This window comes from Pseudophryne corroboree, chromosome 2 (genome assembly GCF_028390025.1).
Source record: "Pseudophryne corroboree isolate aPseCor3 chromosome 2, aPseCor3.hap2, whole genome shotgun sequence".
Taxonomy (NCBI): Eukaryota; Metazoa; Chordata; class Amphibia; order Anura; family Myobatrachidae; genus Pseudophryne; species Pseudophryne corroboree.
The window spans coordinates 544,921,959-544,944,495 of record NC_086445.1 but is presented as its reverse complement, the minus strand read 5'-3'; the positions used below and the strand labels follow the sequence as shown (position 1 = coordinate 544,944,495).

The 22,537-nt window shown below is 44.0% G+C and overlaps 1 protein-coding gene across 2 annotated transcripts in view; it reads right to left on the bottom strand.

Moving 5' to 3' along the window:
* The window catches only part of MYOM3 (myomesin 3), a 357,638-nt gene that overhangs the window by 5,764 nt on the left and 329,337 nt on the right, over nt 1-22,537 (bottom strand). For both annotated transcript variants that reach the window (XM_063954304.1, XM_063954305.1), the window contains 4 exons: nt 15,198-15,361; nt 12,740-12,776; nt 3,265-3,287; nt 1,778-1,833 (listed from right to left, as the gene is read on the bottom strand). In XM_063954304.1, the coding sequence (XP_063810374.1) occupies nt 1,778-1,833; nt 3,265-3,287; nt 12,740-12,776; nt 15,198-15,361 (280 nt within the window). The remainder of the gene's footprint in view (nt 1-1,777; nt 1,834-3,264; nt 3,288-12,739; nt 12,777-15,197; nt 15,362-22,537) is intronic.

Here is a 22,537-nt window from a genome sequence, read left to right as displayed (position 1 = left end):
GTGAACGCCCTGGTAACTCCGTTGGTGTTTCAGTCGGTGTATGTGTTCCCTCCGCTTCCTCTCATTCCAAAGGTGTTGAGGATCATAAGACGAACAAGGGTTCAGGCTATACTCGTCGTTCCAGATTGGCCACGGAGGGCCTGGTATCCGGATCTTCAGGAATTACTAGTGGAAGATCCCTGGCCGCTTCCTCTAAGAGAGGACCTGTTACTGCAGGGGCCCTGCGTGTTTCCGGACTTAACCTGAAATTGGGTTCCATCAAAGTGCAGATTTCGGCTTTATCTATTTTCTTTCAAAAAGAATTGGCCGTCCTTCCTGAGGTTCAGACTTTCGTGAAGGGAGTGCTGCATATCCATCCTCCATTTGTGCCACCCGTGGCACCGTGGGATCTTAAAGTGGTGTTGCAGTTTCTTAAGTCTCACTGGTTTGACCCTTTGCTTACAGTAGAGTTAAAGTTTCTCACTTGGAATGGTCATGCTTTTGGCTTTGGCGTCTGCCAGACGAGTGTCCGAATTGGCGGTTTTGTCTCACAAGAGCCCATATTTAATTTTTCATGTGGATAGAGCGGAATTGAGGACTCGTCAACAATTTCTGCCGAAGGTGGTTTCTTCGTTTCACATAAATCAACCTATTGTGGTACCTGTGGCTACGGATGCTGTGGCAGTCCCAAAATCTCTTGATGTTGTAAGAGCTTTGAAAATTGATGTCGCCAGAACGGCTCTTACTAGGAAAACGGAGGCTCTGTTTGTCCTGTATGCTTCCAACAAGATTGGAAATCCTGCTTCTAATCAGACTATTGCACGCTGGATTTGTAATATGATTCAGCACGCTCATTCTTCGGCTGGGCTACCGTTGCCGAAGTCAGTTAAGTTTAACACCTTCTACCAGGAAGGTGGGCTCATCTTGGGCGGCTGCCCGAGGGGTCTCGGCTCTTCAACTTTGCCGAGCAGCTACGTGGTCGGGTTCAAGCACTTTTACTAAGTTCTACAAGTTTGATACCCTGGCTGATGGGGACCTCATGTTTGCTCAATCGGTGCTGCAGAGTCATCCGCACTCTCCCGCCCGGTCTGCAGCTTTGGTATAGACCCCATGGTACTTTTGGAGTCCCCAGCATCCTCTAGGACGTAAGAGAAAATAGGATTTTAATACCTACCGGTAAATCTTTTTCTCCTAGTCCGTAGAGGATGCTGGGCGCCCATCCCAGTGCGGACTGTTCTTTGCAGTTGTATTGATACTGGTTATTTTCGGTTACACGAGGTTTGTGTATCAGTTATATTCAGCTTGTTGCTGTTGTTAGTTCATACTGTTATCTGGTTTCCTGCTGATCCAGTTGTCCGGTATGTTTGTGGTGTGAGCTGGTATGTTTCTCGCCCTTAGTTTAACAAAAATCCTTTCCTCAAAATGTCCGTCTCTCCTGGGCACAGTTCCTATAACTGAGGTCCGGGGGAGGGGCATAGAGGGAGGAGCCAGTTCACACCCAGTCAAAGTCTTTTTAGTGTGCCCATGTCTCCTGCGGATCCCGTCTATACCCCATGGTCCTTTTGGAGTCCCCAGCATCCTCTACGGACTAGGAGAAAAGGATTTACCGGTAGGTATTAAAATCCTATTATCCTGGTCTATAATGTCTGGTGTAATTAGACATCTTCCTATAAACACATTTGAAACATAATAAATATGGCATGAAAATGTTCTATTATATTTCATAGTTTACTATTTTGTGATCATATTGTTTTTTACTTTACATTTTGATGAGGCTTTATGACACTGTTACCAGTACCTTGTCTTCCATTATTGTCGCCAGATCTGGAAGACCTCGGACCACTTTAGCACGATCTAGTAATATAAACCACAAATTGCACAGATTATTCACTATTAATTATTTACAATTATAACAAGTAAGTGTTAGTTTATATGTATACATACTGTATATAGATTGTAAGCTTGCGAGCAGGGCCTTCCTACCTCTATATCTGTCTGTTTTTACCCAGTTTTGTTCTATTACTGTTGTTCTAATTGTAAAGCGCAATGGAATATGCTGCGCTATATAAGAAACTGTTAATAAATATATAGACACACACAGATATAAGTGTGTTGCATATCAAATTACTCAGCACAATCTCCTGGTGCATTAGTTCTTGCGACTAAGACGCATTTGTGGTAGCAAAAGATGCCAGAGGCTAGCAGAGTTTCATGCGACCTGGTGGCTCTCTCGTACCAGGCATCTTATGCTGCATGGCGTATTGAGACTAGAGATGAGCAGGTTCGGTTTACTTGAATTTACTCGGCTCTCAAAACGGTATCTTATTGGCTCACGGATGTCACGAGTTTTGGATAGCCAATAAAAAAATCCAGATAAAACCGAAATGGCATTAATTCTGGCGTAAAATCCGAACATGCTCATCTCTAATTGAGACTACAGTAGGTGTATGAGGACACAGCTGTATGTGTGTTATCTTTTTGATGCCGCATGTCTCAAACGGGATGTAGTTGGGATCCCGGCGGCCGGGTTCCCGACCGCCAGAATGCTGGCAGCGTGGCCACAGCTATTCCCACTCCTGGGTGTCCATGACACCCATTACGTGGGAATAGAATCTGATCCCGCAAGAAGCTTCATTGTGCTCGCCCCCCTGCCGTCATTCTGGCAGTCGGGATCCCGGCGTTGGTATACTGACCGCCGGGATCCCGTACCCAACCCGTCTCAAACACCCAGTATCTACAAACCGACACAAACACCCAGGATATTAAAATCAGATAAAAGCGGAGTTATCTGATGCACTTTTGCTGCAGTAACTTTATGCTAATGTCATCACAAAGCTCTTTTCTGGTATACATCCGTGGGCCCAAGTGTACAATTACCAAGATGTCCACGGTCAGCGTTCTTAGATGCTGAGATACCATTGAAACTTACTGCAGGTGCAGATGATCCGTCTGAATATGGCTCCTTTGTGAGCGATTCTGCATCACTGAGCGCAACCACTGTCAGTAATATAATGCAACATTCCTTCCCATAAGTCACAACACATTCATGTGTCTGATTAGCCATCCCCCATTAGCACCCAGGAACATCCCAAACCTTTCCAAAACACTTTTTCTACCATGTACCCAATTCTGTACTGTGACTGTAAATACAAAATTGGGACGCATGAGTGGTGCGACTTAGATGCATGCACATATGACAAACATTGCTCCACTGCATCTGACTCAGAATTAGGCCCATTGAGGATGAAATCCTTTCTAGCCCAGTACTTTCCACAGGTTACTTACTCTTCTCTATCACTGCAACTTCCCTGAAAAACAACCACATACAAGACATGTTACTGTATATACTAATAGTTACAAATGTCATTGCATAACTATAACATAACATAATGGTCACATTTGTCGAAAAAATTAGTTTGCTTATGTTAGTTTTGGACTGACTAGCATTTTAACATAAATGTGAAAAGCAGAAGACCATTCTATTCTATGGGTGGAATTCAAATGTTTGAAAAGTCGGTTGGGTGTCTGTTTTTTCCTGTCTATTAGATAGGAAACAAACAGACTCCCAACTGACTTTTCAAACATTTGAATCTCCCCCATACTTGCATTTGCGGTACATTTTTTTTGGATGTTGCCTGTTCCATTTCAGTGTATTCAAAGCATATCCCCTCATTGTGTACATACATGCTAGGTGGTAACAAGCAGTTTAACTATCCTTGCAGTGAATGTTTCCCATTCATGTCACTGTCCCAATCATTTTAATGGCCCATATATTTCAATGGAGTTGTGTATAAACATTTAGAAACGTCATTTAAATGAAATGTGGTATAGAAGATCTACACTGTCTAGATAGATAGTTATTAGGTTGACCCCATAAGGTCGACAGGTACAAAGGACAAAAGTCGACCATTTTTTCTGGGTGTCATTTTGTATGTTTAACCATATCTAAGCACAATTAGTAGAAACGCGTTAGTTCGCCACGTTTCAGGCAGGTTTACTATTCCCAATCGTAGTCCATGTGGATAATAAATCAAGAAAAAGTTGGAAAAACATGAACCCCAACAAAAAGCTTGTGTCGACCATTTGTATGTGTTGACCATTGTCACGTTGACCTTTTGACCAAGTCGACTTTTGTACCTGTCGACCTTAAGCACTGTCTACCTTTTACATGTACCCATTTAAATGAATAGGAAAATAAATTAAATGCTCAATATTATTATTAAGGAGTCTCTAACCACATTGTATCGGAGCACACAACAGAGCAGGCGAGTTCACTACTTTAATAAACAAATAAGACAAGAATAAGGGCTTCTTAGGTCCTAATTGGGGTTACCATATTCCTCAGTATACCCCTGGCTTCTGCACATGACATTTTTACCACAGGTTCCAACTAGTTCATTGCTACTTAAATAATTTCTAATCAGTATTTTCTTGCAATATAACTTATTGCAAGTCTCATACATTCTGTAATATCCTAGGAGCACCGGCAGTGAGACACATGTCCTTTACAGGTACACCCTGTATATAGTATGTTTTTGTACACCTTAACAGGCCTGTAACTAGGGGTGTGCAAGTAGTGCCATCGCTCAGAGTGCAGGGCCATGGGAGTGGCACTGTTGTTGCTCCACAGCCTCCCTTACTTTTCGCCTCCTCCTGCTTTCAAACTCCTTACCAGCCCACCACCTCCTCTCTGTGCCACCTCACCTCATGCCACCTCTTTTCCTCTTCCACGTGCCAACCATTTTTATCCTCTTCCTTTCCCATGCGGCACCCGCCCGTACAACCAGAAGTGGATGGACGTTTTAAAGCTCTAGGTAACGGAGCTGTAAAACGTCTATGAGCTGTAAAACGGCTATCGGCTGAGTCGGCAGCATATGTAGACCAGGAGTATGTGTGGTGCCAGCAACAACTCTACAGCATATCCCGTGACTCATAGCCTGCACGCCAAAGTTATAGCCTCCTCGCAGATCCATCAGGCAGGTAGGAGGTGCTAACAGCTTGCTGCATCAATGGAATTTTGAATTAGAATTACTCCGAATGGAAGTTCAGCTGGAAGTGCACATACTTTTAGACCAGGACCTAAAAAGCATTCCTGGAATCATTATTATGAGAAATCTCAATTCATAAAACACTGCCTATATATCTTTATTTGATAATTTCATTATTTAATTCCCTGCCTGTATATGAGTTACGTCACTTCCCCACAAAGCCACGCCCTTTTTTTTGCATAATGCTCCTTTTTTAGAAATGGGAGGGAGGGGGGCACACCGACACTTTCTGGCACAGGGCACCAAAATATTTAGTTATGGCTCTGCACCTTAATTTGGGTTTGAATATAATATCAACCATACCTGTATATTAAGCGAACAGAAGATGTGCAAATGTTGCCATTTATCTATTCATAACAAATACGGGGCGGATGTAATGATGCCGAAGTTCGGTGACTGTGCAAGATGCTGGCCAAACTCTGACTTTTTTTATAGGGGCAATCACTTACAAGGCAAAACTATGCCTTGTAAGTTATTGCCCCTTTAAAAAAAAAAGTCTGAGTACTGCGCAATTTTCTGGGTGCCTTTAGTGGGATGACAGATAGTATAAGCTGAAATACTGTGGCACTCTCAGAACTTACTAATGTAACAATATATTCTGGTGATGACCACTAATGTGCAAGTCAACATTTCAGTTTATTCAACTTTAATCATAGTAAGTCCTGAAAGTTGTGTGGCATTTCTGCATATACTATATGTTTGTGTGTATATATATATATATATGTATGTGTGTATACAGTGATTGCACTTACACGCTATAGGGCATCTTTTATCCCCAAATCACAATGGAGGATCTATTTTCACAAACTGATGGTGTTCCAGGGAATGCGCTCTGCAACCAATGCAGCTTTTATGTGACTGTCTCACCATCCTAATAGTGAACATTTTTGTCCCAACTGCTGGGAGGTATGTCATGCTCCTGAGAGTGGGTACTTCTCGTGTGCTAGACATGCCCCCAAAGTGGTCAACTAACAGGGTGTGGCCACACACCCCTGCAGGGGGACCCCGGGAAGTTACTGTACCGGGGGCCCAGGATTTCTCTTGGCAGCGCTGATTACCACAATCATTTGTATTTGATTCAGTTGCTAAGTTACTGTACATTTAGCCCAATAAAGTCACTTACTTCAGAACCAGACTCTGTAAATCTGATGTTCCTGATTATGATATATGCTAGGAATAACTGATTGACCACATTACTATACCGTAACTTGAGTTTTTTTGTATGTTTTTTTGTATGTTTTGCAGCTTTATGGATATAATAAAGTTACATAACCACACTGCTGCATGAGAGGCTCTTTATAAAATACATTCCTTCTTCAGCCAAATATTTGCTTAATTTGTGACTGCTCGGTTAGTTATCCCCACATAAAACATGAACAGAACGTACAGAACAGAATGTAGGGCACTAAAGTAATACTGTACTTGCATTCATAGATATATATAAATATAGCTTCCACTCCACTTTTTACCTTATTGGCCAGACAGCTGCCAACAGAAGAAACAAACAGCACTTTATGTTACCCAGCACCATGATGTCACTGATATATTATATTTCACCAGTGCACTTTCAGAGGTCGGGGATGGTGTTCTGGGCATACTGGAAGTGCAATAGACAAGAACATAACAACCCTGCACTTTATCATATCAACAGTCTTAAAAAATAAAATCTAGGACAGTGGGAGATGTATTAAACACTGGAGGGAGATAAAGGGGAGAAGTTGTCACAACCAATCAGCTTCTAGCTATCATTTATCTAACGCACTCTATAAAAAGACGGTTTGAAAATGATTGGTTGCTATGAGGAATGTCTCCATTTGTTTTTTTAAATATGTTGTTTTATTGATTCTGAAACAGTATGGACGAAGAATAAAACAGTGTATGTCTTAACACTGTAGCTATAAAGAGACATAGATGACACATAGGTGTCCTGCAGCGATACAGTATAAAACAGATAATACTTGCAGTAACAAAGAATTACCACCGAGTCATTTAAAAAATAAAGGTCACAAAAGAAAATTAAAAAACATAAAATAATAAAAATACCAGTGCTCTGCGGACTAGGAGTTTCCTGACAGGGCTATAGGAAATTCATCATCAGCCAGTTACAGTAAATACCATGAAGTAGGTTAAAAACATTGGAAAAGCAGCCACTGTGTCTGCAATGGGAGTATAGCCATGTAACTTTCCCAAAAGTCAAAAAAATTGGTAACCCAAGATTATTTAGCCAAAGAAGCTTCCAGCCAATCCATACTGAACAAGGAAAATCATTTTTCCTTGAAGAGAGAGAAAGGACGCATTCCTGGCTGAATCCATACCTGCAGAATGGTCTTTTAGCAGCTGCCCTCAAGGCAAGTAAGAGCTTTCTACTCCTAGGTGACACCCGCTGGCCCTGAGGCACAATCCCCAGTATCGCCCATTTGGGTAAAAAAGAAACAAAACTGCTCTAGCGCAAACTCTCTAACCCAAAGCCAGAAGGCTCTAACTAGAGGGAAGACCATAAACAATGATAAAGATCTGCATTGTCCTCAAGGACATCTATGGGAGGAAGAAGAACCCATCAAAAAGCCACAATATGGGCTAATATATGTCCTATGATAAATATTTGAAAATAGCTCCCTATAAACGGGGAGAAAGCAACAAGAATCAGCTAGGGCTCTAGGCATAGTGACAATTGTTAAGTTTAGGAAACTGAAACCACCGAAGGCAGGCCTGACCGGATTTTGGTATAGTCTAGGTGAACTTCTCCATTTTATATCTCTCTCAAAGATTTGATACATCTTCCTCTCAGACCAGTGGCGTATCTATAATGGGTTCAGTGTGTGTGGTGCACACGGGCCCCTGGTTCCAGAGGGGGCCCACACCTCACACACTGCACCGATTTCTCCTATACTCACCTTTCTAGCATCCATCAGTGACGGTGTGTGGGCCCCCTCCTCTCCCGTAACCGTCACAGCCACTGCTAGCGCACTGAGCGCTACAGACTCTGGCACAGTGCCAGAGTCTACAGCGCATGCGCAGGACTCCGAGAAAAGGGCGCGGCGGCCATTTTTTTGGAATCCTGTGCATGTGCTGTAGACTCTGGCACTGTGCCAGAGTCTCAGTGCTGAAAGTGCTAGCAGCGGCAGTGACGGCTGCAGGAGAGGAGGGGGCCCACACGGAGTCTGCACACGGGTCCCCTCCTCTCTAGAAATGCAGCTGTCTCAGACATCTGTTTTATCACAAATATCGAAAGAGGGGTTGAATGATCCTGCACAGCTAATTAGAACAATTACTGACAATGTACAAAGACCAATTATAAAACGTATGTAAATATGTTAATAATCACGTCTATAGCAGTGTTGGTGGTGCTCCCCTGAGGAAAATGACAGTAATATCACAAGGGATTGTCCCTGCAAAGAAATAGGGAACCAGAAAGTATACCCTTTTGTGGGGGGCACTCTTTTAAAAATTCTATCCGTAAATGTTATTATTTAAATATTAACTTTTATTAGGTATATATTAAAATTCCTATGCAAAAAAGCACACAGGTTCCTATACTCCCTATGGGTTAGCAACCTATTCTAAAAAGGTATATATATATGTATATTAATTAGAAAGGGAGAGGTGGAGTTAAATACAAAAAGAAAAAATCTTTTAGTATTCACCTCTCAACAATTTTATCACAATGATACTATGAATCACAATTCAATGATGAATTATCACCGGGTGAAAAATATATATTGATTATTTCAGTGGTTTAGTAATCTGAGATTAATTTCTCCAACCACTGTCGGGCACTGGAAAGCAATTTCTAGAGAAAAAGACACATGCCTGCAAGTGTATAAACATATGCACTCAGGTCACAGTAAATATGTGTAATTGCATGGCCAAATAGGTAAACTGATAGTCATGTACTGTAAACAATACTTCCCTGCAAACAAAATAGACTTTATCCACGATAGTGTAAAGTGAGAATACCAGAGCCGGGTACCCAGCAACCTCTGCTTCCTTCCCATGTGAGTATCAACACAGTGAATGGGAGGTGAGAGGGTTAACCGGCTGGCGTTGGTGAGAAGGAAGAAGTGGCATGTCTGCTGTTGGGGACTGCAGGTCTCAGCGACCCTGATAACACACTGGTCATTGCAGAACGGCTGGTCCCACTGTGCCCCAATGAGAAGACGCCAGAATACCTGTAGTACAAGTGTGGCTGTTCCCTTTCAATAGACTCTGAGCCGCATGTTTCTCTCTCTGCGCCGTACAGGATTCCGGAAGTGACATCAGAATGATGTAGACCGAACGTACGTTTCACCCAGGGCAGGACTTGTTCACCATAATTCCTACCTGGGATTCCCTCCCGTATCTATTTATGTGGCCGTGGTCCAATCACATTAGTGTACCAATGTGATTGACAGGCATAACGGCCATACACAAGGTTCCTATTTAGGATTTTACCAAGGTTGATCTCTATAATTAGTAATAATTAGTAATTGATGCCAATGTTATAAAGACGCCATAGAGGGTTAGCAGTCAGATTTAACTTTAGCTATAATTTAATAAGGGAACTAATGCTGCAAACTATATTGATAGGTAATTATATTAAGGCTTATTAAGGACTGCCAAACCTACTCAGGTACATAGATGTTAGGGTTAATGATATACTTTGTTGTGATCTGTATGCGTTCTAATATGCATACGCCCATATACAAGAGCAAGATCTAATTATCACCGGGTGAAAAATATATAAAGATTATTTCAGTGGTTTAGTAATCTGAGATTAATTTCTCCAACCACTAGTACATTTGCTGGGTACCCGGCTCTGGTATTTTCACTTTACACTATCATGGATAAAGTCTATTTTGTTTGCAGGGAAGTATTGTTTACAGTACATGACTATCAGTTTACCTATTTGGCCATACAATTACACATATTTACTGTGACCTGAGTGCATATGTTTATAAACTTGCAGGCATGTGTCTTTTTCTCTAGAAATTGCTTTCCAGTGCCCGACAGTGGTTGGAGAAATTAATCTCAGATTACTAAACCACTGAAATAATCAATATATATTTTTCACCCGGTGATAATTCATCATTGAATTGTGATTCATAGTATCATTGTGATAAAATTGTTGAGAGGTGAATACTAAAAGATTTTTTCTTTTTGTATTTTACTCCACCTCTCCCTTTCTAATTAATATACATATATTCTCTACCTTTTTAGAATAGGTTGCTAACCCATAGGGAGTATAGGAACCTGTGTGCTTTTTTTTGCATAGGAATTTTAATATATACCTAATAAAAGTTAATATTTAAATAATAAAATTTATGGCTAGGATTTTTATAAAGAGTGTCCCCACAAAGAGGTATACTTTCTAGTTCCCTGTTTCTTTGCAGGGACAATCCCTTATGATATTATCACAAATATCGCCGAATATCACCTGTGGGCTTCTCAGAGCAGCATGGAAGTCAATCAGATCTGCACTTGCAGCTAAATAGATGTAACTGTGCAGCAACGTGGCATTCACACTTAGAGTTAGTGTGGGTATGTCTGGGCATGGAAACAGAATAGCGGGTATGCAGAGGTAAGCAGATGCAGCGATCCATCTGATTTCAGACAAATCTTTTGCACCAAGAATATAGCTGGTGCAGATGTGTCCCAATATTTATGATGGCTGCTCTCATAAGCAGATGAACATGGGCAGTGTAGCCAGGGGCATAGTCAGAACTTTATGGGCCCCATAGCTACATTTTGAAGGGGCCCCTGCCCAAATGCTTTTAACGAGAACTCTTTGCAGCAGCTGTTAATATTATACCCCATAACAGGGCCCTAGTTCACTTTCTGAATCACAGAAGTGTCTTCGATAATGTTATGCCCCATAGTAGTGCCCTAGATTATTTTATGAACCGTAGTAGTGCCCTTGTTCACATTATGGGCCTGGGGGGCACGCAGTTACGTGAGCATCTGTGGTTTCTTACTTAGTGGACTTGCAAAAGTATGCTAATCAATCAGCTGCCGTCTTGTACAAAGAGATGCCAACTGCGGTGTCTCACATCCATCGCTCATGTTCATAAGTGGAAACATCGAGTGCACATCTCTCTCACCATCAGATGTGTGAGCAACTCTAAGCTATCTCAGACTGAGCGTCTATCCTAAGACGCCCGGACCTCTCTAGCTGCAAACTAATTTACGGTGGCTGACTAAGGCATGTCACATTATAGGGCTGCCAGTACACATTATGACACACAGTACCCCCAATTCCCATTATGACATACAGTGTCCCCAGTACATATTATGCCACACTATAGTGTCTCCACTTTATATTGTCACTCGTTACAGTGCCCTTCAATTTAGATACTGTAGTACGCCCAAAATGGCTGTCTTGTCTGGTACCTTTCATGGATGGGTTATGCAACCTGTGGAACTTATTAATGAAAATGGCTGCATCAACCCTGCATTAAGCTCATTGTGCTCGTTATGTTCACTATGGGCCTAATTCAATGTTGATTGCACAACATTTTTCTCTAATGGGTAAAAACCATGTGTACTGCAGGTGGGGCAGATATAACATGTGCAGACAACTATATAATCTGAGTCTACGGCCCCATAACAATGGCACCCTCTGCACACATTATAGTTACAACCATGGGTGCAGCTACATAGATGCAGTTGACTTTGAATACAGCTGGAAATCAAGCATGCAATGCAGCCACTTTGCGTGTTACTCTGAATTAGCCCCTTGTTCCAAAACATTTATAATGTATAGATACCTATGGTTATGCAACAGTTTGAAAGTTCATTTTGATGGCAATTTGCTCATATTTAATGATGGTCCCTTTTCTATTCACAAAAAGGGCTCCTGACAGCTAATAGTGCATATGCATAACCCCTGCCTCATAATGTACTAAAGGAATCTTATGCCATGCGGTACAGTATTACATCCTGTGTAAGATTCCAGCAAATATATCTGTACATCTTACCCCTCATCTCATCACCCTTATATAAAGACATGAAACACAGGCCCCTGGAAGCTAAGAGCGAGGAGCACTCAGGCCCTACACACAGAGATTTGAGCGATTTGCACGATGAAGGATATGAGTGATGACGATTTTTCAGGTAGTGTAATGATTTTGAGCATACACACTGAACGATCTGTATGAATGATTTGAGCATATTGCACATTGCATACAACGATATCGTCCAAATTGGCTTGCAATGATAAATGATGATAGACCAACGATGAACGACTGCGGGGACACGCATCGTTCATTGATGGTGCCTCCACACTGAATGATATGAACGATATCGCTCATTTTTGACAAATATCATCCATATCGTTCTTAAATGTCTACCAGTGTGTAGGGCCCTTAAGCCATGTGCATAACATGCAGAATTTGTAACTCTTTTGCTGAATTGTTACCCAATGCAAAACGTGTTACTTCCTTTATTCTACATTAATGAATATGTGACTTTTTTGTATAGAGTCCCTGCTTTGTCAGATAGTTTGTTTTTATAGTTAACTTTTAAATGTTGGAATGGATCTCAATATCCATAAGTTTTCTGCATCTATCATGTGATTTTTTTTCATTTTCATGTGATGTGTTCATTTTTATTTATAGCAATGGTTATGTTTTAGTTGATTATTATTCTATGTTCTAAGTTAGTTGTTTGTTTTGTAAAAGCCTTTATTAAATGAACCCAAGTTAAAACATGAAAAGAAGTCATTTTGTAACACTTACTTGTATTTCTGATGTTCTGCCATTGCATCATCAAATGCTGAAACAAAAAGAAAGAATTCCAGACATTTAAAGAAATAAAACGGTACTTAAATTTGTTACTAAAATCAAATAAAATGTATCATTGTAATAGGCTAATTCTGGGCATACACGGTCAGATAAAATGCATTTTATCTAGCAGCCTCAGGCAGTGCCCCGATATCACAGGCATACACTGTGAGATCTCTCACAGTGCATGTCACATGATATTGGCACTCCGCCCCCGGAGAGGAGACATTTCCCCATGATGTCATCCCGAACATTGTGGTCGAGCACACTGCTCAGATCCATCCAGCAGTTACTAGCTTGTAACCATGAGGAATGGAGGACAACGCACATTGTGGGGTACGGTAGGGACAGAACGCAATGACGTATAAATGCTGTACCACCACCGCTATACTGTGACAGTCCACCAAATGCAGCTACCGCTCCTAACCACCAATAGAGCTGTAAACATTTGCATGTTCTTTTAGTATATTGCTTTTACAATGTGTTAACCTGTCTTTTTTCCTTTACTTGCTTCACATTATATAGTGCTCGCATTTTACATTATTGAAAATCAATCCCCCTTTGTACTGAGCAGCTGCACATTTATCATAGCGCAGGACACTCTTCCCAGATTTTATACTTATAGGCAAATGCCTAGCACAATACAGCTCCATGGGGTGCCTGTGGGCAACACGATCCTTGGCGGTGGCATTGGCTACTATTTAAGGGACGCCTGCTAAAATCTTGCTTTGGGCTGGATCTACATCTGGCTATTATCCAATGTTTCTAAATTTTTGTTTTACCCTTTGGCTTATTTGTTAGGGCATTCCAACCTTACTCCCACTAGTGTTATATCAGTCAGGTCTCTTCATATGTGTCTTATATTAATTAATCATTATTTTATTTGCATCGTTCTAATTTCCCGAGCCATCTTGTGTAACTAGGCCTCATACTGTGAAAGTGCCTTGTAACAACTCCGCTTTTTTATGGCAAATTAGAAAATTCAATTAATATCGTCATTGTTTATCTTCAATAGCAGATTTTTTTGTGATATTGTTCCCACCCCCCTCCCAACAGGAGAAAATATTTTGTTAATTATACTTGGTGGGTTGGGTTTGATTAGCCGGCGGACGGGCCACAGTATATTTATCTTTCCTTAATGGCCCCCTATCCTTCCCTCCCTCCCCGCAGCCTAAACCTAACTTTCCCACTGCAGTCTAAAACTAACCCCTCTTCCCCCCGCACGGCTTACCTCTCCGACGGCCCCGCAAACACTCATTTGGGATACTGATATCGGGATTGTGATCCTAGATGGGATACCGGCGTCTGTATTTCGACAGCTGGGATCCCACCCACCAGATCCAGGCGGGATCCTAAGCAACACAATTATGTCCATTAGATGTTACTATTTTAAAATAAGTGGATGCCGGTCATTTACTGCTTTTTCATAAATGTGTGAGATTCTTCTCACTATTAAACAGGGTTACCAGCGGGGCCAACAGCACTGGGGTCTTCGGGTTTTGTCTGATTATTGCACTATATTAACTTGAACGCCCCTTCATTTCTAATGGCCTGAGACAGGGTTAGTGGCGGCTGGCACCAGTAGTGATAGTAATAATTCCATAAAATGATAATCTAGTATAGATGTCTGATATTACTATTTAACATATGAGGGAGGATCACGTCCCCTCCACAGACCCTATTCCCTAAACAGACCTGCCCCCATTAGGGCTGCTTCCAGAAATTTCCCAGGCTGGATTTCCATCCAACCGCAACTGGTTGAAGTAAGCTCATATACTGTACTTTGGTTCAATGTAAGCATATATACTGTACACATGCCTCTCGCTTTCACCAACTATCTTTACAGCAGGAATCTGTTGACTCTGCAGCACAAAGGAAGGAGGATGAACACACTGCACAGCCTCTCTCCTCCTCTGATTGTTCTGTATAACCTCCCTGCATTGTGCAGAAGAGATCACACAATGTTGACTGCTCCCAATCAGTCTTATTCTCTGCTGTATTCCAAATCAGGGAATAGCTCAGATTAAGAGCAGCTGCCTGAGGACCAATCTGCCCTTTAGCATCAGCAGCTTGGAGCCATATTTTCAAGAGTCACAGGTTGGCCACCTCTGCAGTAGTGGTTTCATGAAGGGGTTGGGACATACAGACACAAGTAGCAGATGCTTCAAATATTTTGAAGCAGTGTAAGGGAGATATGCATATAATCTCTCACAGAGGCACACCGTAGTATCTCAAACTAGCTGAGAGTAACACAAGTTTGTTGTATGCATCTACATGGGTTGCACGCAAATATCAAATCAAATGTGCATTTTATCATTTCCCAGTGAACTGCCCTATAATCAGCATATATCAATAAAAAAAACCCTATAGTTGAACTACAGTTTTAAATACATGTGCAGTAACTTGCTATTACCTTTACCACTCAGGTCCAGGGTCCGTTTCTGAGTGTCCTTGCCATCAAACAGTTCTAGTGTGTACAGGCCTCGGTCAGAATCAGTAGGATTGCTCACTTTAAGCCAGACTTGATTTACTGTGCTTCCTGATTTAACCCTCTCTGTACTGGACAATTTCTGATTTCTGTGTGTAATGGAAAGTTACATTATTTGAATTTGATGTAAAAAGCAAGCATGATTTAGTTAACATTTCTACAACATTTCCAAGATTGTGTATGACTAGCAGAATAATATATGTAGAACAAATTTAGTAATTATAGTAAACTAAATGTCTTCATCACCTTTTCACTCCTTTCAACGTTGTGCTACAGTTTGTCACATTGAGAAGGATGAGTCAGTAGAGTGTGAATGACAGACTTACACTGCCTGTAGGATTCATACATATTGCAGGGCTATTCATGTCAAAGGGTACTTAACTGACAGAGGTGCTTAACTGGCAGAAAAGGAGATTTATGGTAAGAACTTACCCTTGTTAAATCTCTTTCTGCGAGGTACACTGGATTCCACAGGGAATAACAACATCGGGGGTTGGGGGAGGGGGGGGGGGGTGTAGAGTAGGATCTTGATCCGGAGGCACCAACAGCTACAGCTTTGACCTTCTTCACAGGATGCATAGCGCCGTCTCCTCTATAACCCCGCCTCTGTGCACAGGAGCTCAGTTTGTTAACCAGTCCAATGCAGTAGCAGGTAAGAGAGACAACAACAGTTAGTAGCCACAGACATCACATTCTCACGACAGGAGAAGGTATCAGCGGCTAATGCCTTACCTACCCAAAGAAGCCAAGTGCGTCAGGGTGGGCGCCCTGTGGAATCCAGTGTACCTCACAGAAAGAGATTTAACAAGAGTAAGTTCTTACCATAAATCTCTTTTTCTGCAGCAGGGTACACTGTAATCCACAAGGAATAACATAGGGGATGTCCTAAAGCAGTGCCTCATTGGAGGGGACGCACTGCAGCGGGCACAAGAACCCGGCGTCCAAAGGAAGCATCCTGGGAGGCGGAAGTATCGAAGGCATAGAACCTTATGAACGTGTTCACTGAGGACCACTAAGCTCCTGGCACAATTGTTCCAGGGTTGCACCATGGCGGCCCCCCCAAGAGGGTCCAACAGACAGAGTAGAATGGGCTCTGATAGTAGCAGGAGCTGGAAGACCAGCCTGTACGTAAGCTTGTTTAATCACCATTCTAATCCATCTGGCCAGAGTCTGCTTATTTGCAGGCCAGCCACGTTTGTGAAAACCAAACAGTACACAGAGAGAATCAGACTTCCGAATGGATGCAGTTCTCTTCACATAGATACGGAGGGCCCGTACCACATCCAAAGACCGCTCTTTGGAAGACAGATCGGGAGAATTAAGGGCCGGAACCACAATCTCTTGGTTAAGATGGAACGAAGACACCACCTTAGGAAGATAACCAGGGCGCGTTCGAAGAACAGCCCGGTCACGGTGAAAATTCAGAAAGGGAGACCTACAGGACAAGGCACCCAAGTCTGAAACCCGTCTAGCCGAAGCAATAGCTAGCAAAAACAAGACCTTAAGTGTAAGCTACTTGAGGTCCACAGTCTCAAGAGGTTCAAATGGAGCCTCTTGTAGGGCATTCAGCACAACCGACAAATCCCAAGGAGCCACAGGAGACACGTAGGGAGGTTGAATCCGTAGAATGCCCTGAGTGAATGTGTGAACATCAGGGAGAGTCGCAATTTTTCTCTGAAACCACACCGATAATGCAGAAACATGTACCTTCAGACAGGCCAGACGAAGGCCTGAGTCAAGGCGTCATTGCAGAAAGGCCAAATGATTGGCAGTACTGAACTTGAACGCATCGCAATTCCCATCGGCACACCAGATGAAATAGGAATTCCAGACCCAATGATAAATCAGAGCAGAAGCCGGTTTACGGGCCTTCAACATCGTTTGAATAACCGCCTCAGAAAAACATTTGGCCCTCAGGACGGAAGCTTCAAGAGCCACGCCGTCAAAGCCAGTCGGGCCAAGTCCTGGTAGACACAGTGGCCCTGAACGAGGAGGTCTGGGCGCTGTGGAAGTAGAAGAGAACGCTCTAACAAGAGACCCTGGAGGTCTGAGAACCAATGCCATCTGGGCAACGCAGGAGCGATCAGAAGTAGGGTTCATCCTTCTTGCTTGAACTTCCTTATTATCATGGGCAGGAGTGACACCGGAGGGAACACGTACGGCAGCCGAAAGTTCCATGGAATTGCCAGTGCGTCCACGAACGCTGCTTGAGGATTCCTTGCTCCGAAGACCAGAACCTTGTTGTTGTGTCGAGACGCAATCAGGTCTACATCTGATAGGCCCCACTGGTCCACTAGGAGTTGAAATACTTCTGGTGAAGGCTCCACTCTCCGGCGTGTACGTCCTGACGACTGAGGAAGTCCGCTTCCCAGTTGAGGACTCCCGGAATGAACACTGCCGATATGGCTGGCAGATGGCGTTCCGCCCATTGAAGAATCTTTGACACTTTCATCATTGCCATGCGGCTTCGAGTGCCGCCTTGATGATTTATGTACGACACCGTGGTGGCGTTGTCTGACTGTACCTGAACAGGCCTGTTCCGTACCAGAGGTAGGGCGAGTGTCAGCGCATTGAACACCGCCCGCAGTTCCAGAATATTTATTGAGAGGCGATACTCCTCCCAGGTCTAACACCACTCCCCAACCCCTTAGACTGGCGTTCATCGTCAGAAGGACCCAGTTGGAGATCCAGAAGGGATGGCCCCTGCTCAGCTGCTGGTCCTGGAGCCACCAGGTCAGTGACAGACGGACCTCCAGAGACAAAGCGATCATTTGAGACCTGTTCCGGTGAGGCAGGCCGTCGCACTTGGCAAGAACCAGTTTCTGTACAGGGCGGGAATAAAATTGAGCATACTCTACCATGTCAAAAGCCGAAACCATGAGGCCCAGTACTTGCATTGCCGATTGTATCTACACTCATGGACGAGACAGGAAGCATCGTATTCTGTCCTGAAGGTTCAGGACTTTCTCCTGGGACAAAAACAACCGCTGGTTGTGAGTGTCCAACACTGCTCCCAAGAGCAACATGCTCTGAGCAGGGACCAGGGATGATTTCTTCCAGTTGATGAGCCACCCATGGGCTTGCAGAAACTGGACCATCAGTTCCAGATGACGGAGGAGAACTTCTGACGAGCTGGCAAGGTACGGCAGGATCCTGATACCCTGGCGGCGTAGTACAGCCGTCATCACCGCCATGACTTTGGTGAAGATTTGCGGAGCTGTCGCCAGTCCAAAGGGCAAGGCCCGGAATTGATAGTGGAGGTTGCCAATAGCAAACCGCAGGTATTGCTGGTGCGACATGGCAATAGGAATATGCAGGTAAGCATCCTGTATATCCAGGGATACTATATAATCCCCTAACTCCAATGCCAGAACAACAGAGCGGAGAGTCTCCATACGGAATTTGGATACCCGCACCAATTTGTTCAAAGACTTGAGGTTGAGAATGGGCCGTGAAGACCCATTCGGCTTCGGGACTAGGAACAGCGTGGAATAGTACCCCCTGCCCCTATGATACAGGGGCATCTGTACTACCACTCCTGTGTCCAGGAGGGATCATACCACCACTTGCAAAGCATTTGCCTTTGTCAGATCTGAAGAGATGTCTGTTGAGCAAAACCGACGAGGGGGACGTTTCTTGAAGGAGGTGGCATACCCTTGAGGGGCGACTTCCCGTACCCAGGCGTCCGAAGTGGTCTTTAACCAAGCCTGAGCAAACCCTAGAAGTCGGACTCCCACTCTTGGGTCCCCCAGAGAGCGGCCAGCCCCGTCATGTGGCCGTCTTCTCAGATTTGGAAGCGGGCTGACGAGCGGCCCAGGCCTCCAGGAGATCAGGCACATCCACTTGAGAAACCGATTCCCCATCAGAAACATCTGTATCAGTATCTGCGGGATCAGTATATGCGCCGTCTTCGTCAGAAGATGTATCCGGCGCAGGAGTGGATTGAGAGGAAACAAGTGCCCGCTTAGAGGGCCCCTTGTCCTTAGGCGGGCGAGGGTCAGTTTTCTGTTTTGCCATAGTCTGCTAAAATTGCTGTAACTGAGAGGACAGAGCATCTGCCCACGGTGGGTTAAGGGTAGGGACCAAATGTGGCTGCAGAGGCACAGGTGGTCCCATAGGGGGCGTGCTATTAGCCACCAGTTTACTCAGCAAGGCAGAGAAAGTAGCCCAATGTTTGTCCTGATGGGCCCCCGTTGCCACAATCTGACTGGGGGGCGAGGAACCCCCGGCACTGGACCCCTCGGCTGCAATATTATCCTTGAATGGGTCCGTGACGTCAGCACCGCACACTGCGGGATCGGTCACCCTGCGTAGCCGACATGATGTGGAGGCTATACCCAGAGCAACACAGTACAAGAAATGCAGAAAGAAATACCCCACAAGATTCCCTCTGCAATGTAGAACACAAATAGAGGATCCAAGGGGTATGCGGTGACTGAAACACACAGGGAAAAATACTAAGTCAGTATATCCTGTGAAACGCCTATATTACACTAAAAACCCTGACGCACTTAGGGGGTCATTCTGACCCGACGCACGCTGCAGTTTATCGGGCCGCTACGATCGCCTCTGCCTGACAGGCAGATTGCGGTCGCTGGGTAGGGGCGGAACGGTGGCGTTTGCGCGCCATTTCGTGAGCACGGTCCGGCCAACGCAGGCATGGCCGGACCGAATGGGGGGCGGCCGCAGCGGCTGCGTGATGTCACACGATCAAATCGGAATGACCCCCCTTTGCCCCCAGGGTATAGAATATAGGGATAGCAGTAGGAGTGGGATACATGAATAGATATATCACACAGCAGCTATATGCACACACATGCAGTCACATGTACAATGCAGAAATAATGACAAGCAACACTAAGTAATAACCGGAGCACATTCCTCTTGCTGGGCTTCCACCACCAGGTACTGCGGGCCGCATAAAACGAGTTAATACCCAACCTGTGCCCTGCCCTGGTGGTCTAGTGGGGTCCTTGTACTAACACAGTGTCCACGCCAGCACGCGCGGCCCACCTACAACGGACTGCGCCGGATCGCGGTTTGTAGCGGGTTCCTCCTGGGGGACCCTCGTACCTCCTCCCTGTACAAACTGAGCTCCTGTGCACGGAGGCGGGGTTATAGAGGAGGCGGCGCTATGCATCCTGGGAAGAAGGTCAGAGCTTTAGCTGTTGGTGCCTCCGGATCAAGATCCTACTCTACACCCCCCCCACCGATGTTATTCCCAATGTGGAATACAGTGTACCCCGCTGCAGAAATTTCATTTTGAATCTATTACATTTTATCAGTATTCATTCCTAAGTATATGAATTCAGCTAGGTAAAGAAGATGTAATACTCTATCTTTAATGTTTGGGATATCAGATTAACAATATACTTTATTTTCCTGTTTCATTTATGAAAATGTATATTTTTGTGTTTAGATGTCTTTCACATGTTTTTCAGTCCACTGTAAAATGGAAACAGTCCTGATAAAAACGAATAATTGATTATCATGAATTACAATGTACTTTCACTTCCATTAAATAAGGATATGGGGTAGATTTACTAAAGTTTCTAAAACATACAAGAGGTAATTTTGCTCATAGCAACAATTTCTATCATTTTCTAGAAAGCAATAGAGAAATCTGATTGTGGGCAACACCACCAACTTTATATTTTGTTTTAGAAAATGTAGTAAATCTATGCTAAAGTGTTATGTCAGTGTTACTCAAGCTCGGTCCTCATAGAATCCTAACAGTACGTGTTTTCAGTGTATCCCCAAGAATAATTAGTGCCACCTGTAGATCTGTAATGTGGGCCATACATCAGCCAGGCGATTCACCGATTCCTCTACACTGATCTGCGGACATCAGGTAATCGTCAGTATCCAGCATGTTAAAAATCCCAACTCCCAGATACTGATCATATTTTGGTCTGAATCAGTGAATAGAGGATTTGCAACATGTTGGACTTCCCTGTTCCTATAACGCAGGCATTGCCTCTGTATGGGTCCCTTATTCAATTAATACACACTGGGATGATGTGTATCCACTATCCAGCAGATATGTCGTCCCGCTCCTTCCTTCATTACACATACCACGGTTGCTAGCGCTATCACCAGGATGGCCGTGCAGCAGGGCCGACATCACTAACAACCACATGCACCCGCAAATCGGGCATACACACTGAGCGATATGCCCAATTTCCGATTCAGCCGGAAAAACAGCAAATTGGGTCTCAGTGTGTACCCAGCTTTAGGGTTCCAAGAGGCCAGATTTGAAAAACACCTTGTTAAGCAAAGTATATTTAATATTATTCTGTTCAAGCTTCAACTTTTCTCTAATTTCTGTAAATGTTTGGACTACATCATAAAATATAATGAATATGTTTCATTCTGATCTGGAAAGAAAGAAATATAGACTCATGCTATTAAATAGGACCAGACAATACTTTTATACCGTATTTATGGTAGAAAAAAGCACGGCCCATTTACAAAGCAATAGGCTAATCTGGATGTTGACATCTTCTCATACAGTGATATGCAGCCAATTGCGTTGTCTTCTCTGCATATATACGAGTATTGTGCAGGAGCTTTATTGTCATAATGAGCTGAATAATATATACAGCTGCATACTAAAAACATATTTTCTCTAACGTCCTAGTGGATGCTGGGAACTCCGTAAGGACCATGAGGAATAGCGGGCTCCGAAGGAGGCTGGGCACTCTAGAAAGATTTATGACTACCTGGTGTGCACTGGCTCCTCCCACTATGACCCTCCTCCAAGCCTCAGTTAGATTTCGTGCCCGGCCGAGGTTGGATGCACACTAGGGGCTCTCCTGAGCCCTTAGAAAGAAAGTATAGTTTTAGGTTTTTTATTTTCAGTGAGACCTGCTGGCAACAGGCTCACTGCAGCGAGGGACTAAGGGGAGAAGAAGCGAACTCGCCTGCTTGCAGCCGGATTGGGCTTCTTAGGCTACTGGACACCATTAGCTCCAGAGGGATCGACCGCAGGCCCAGTCCTTGGTGTTCGGTCCCGGAGCCGCGCCGCCGTCCCCCTTACAGAGCCAGAAGCAAGAAGAGGTCCGGAAAAACGGCGGCAGAAGACATCAGTCTTCACCAAGGTAGCGCACAGCACTGCAGCTGTGCGCCATTGCTCCTCATGCACACTTCACACTCCGGTCACTGAGGGTGCAGGGCGCTGGGGGGGGGGCGCCCTGAGCTGCAATAAAAACACCTTGGCTGGCAAAAATACCACAATATATAGCCCCAGAGGCTATATATGTGGA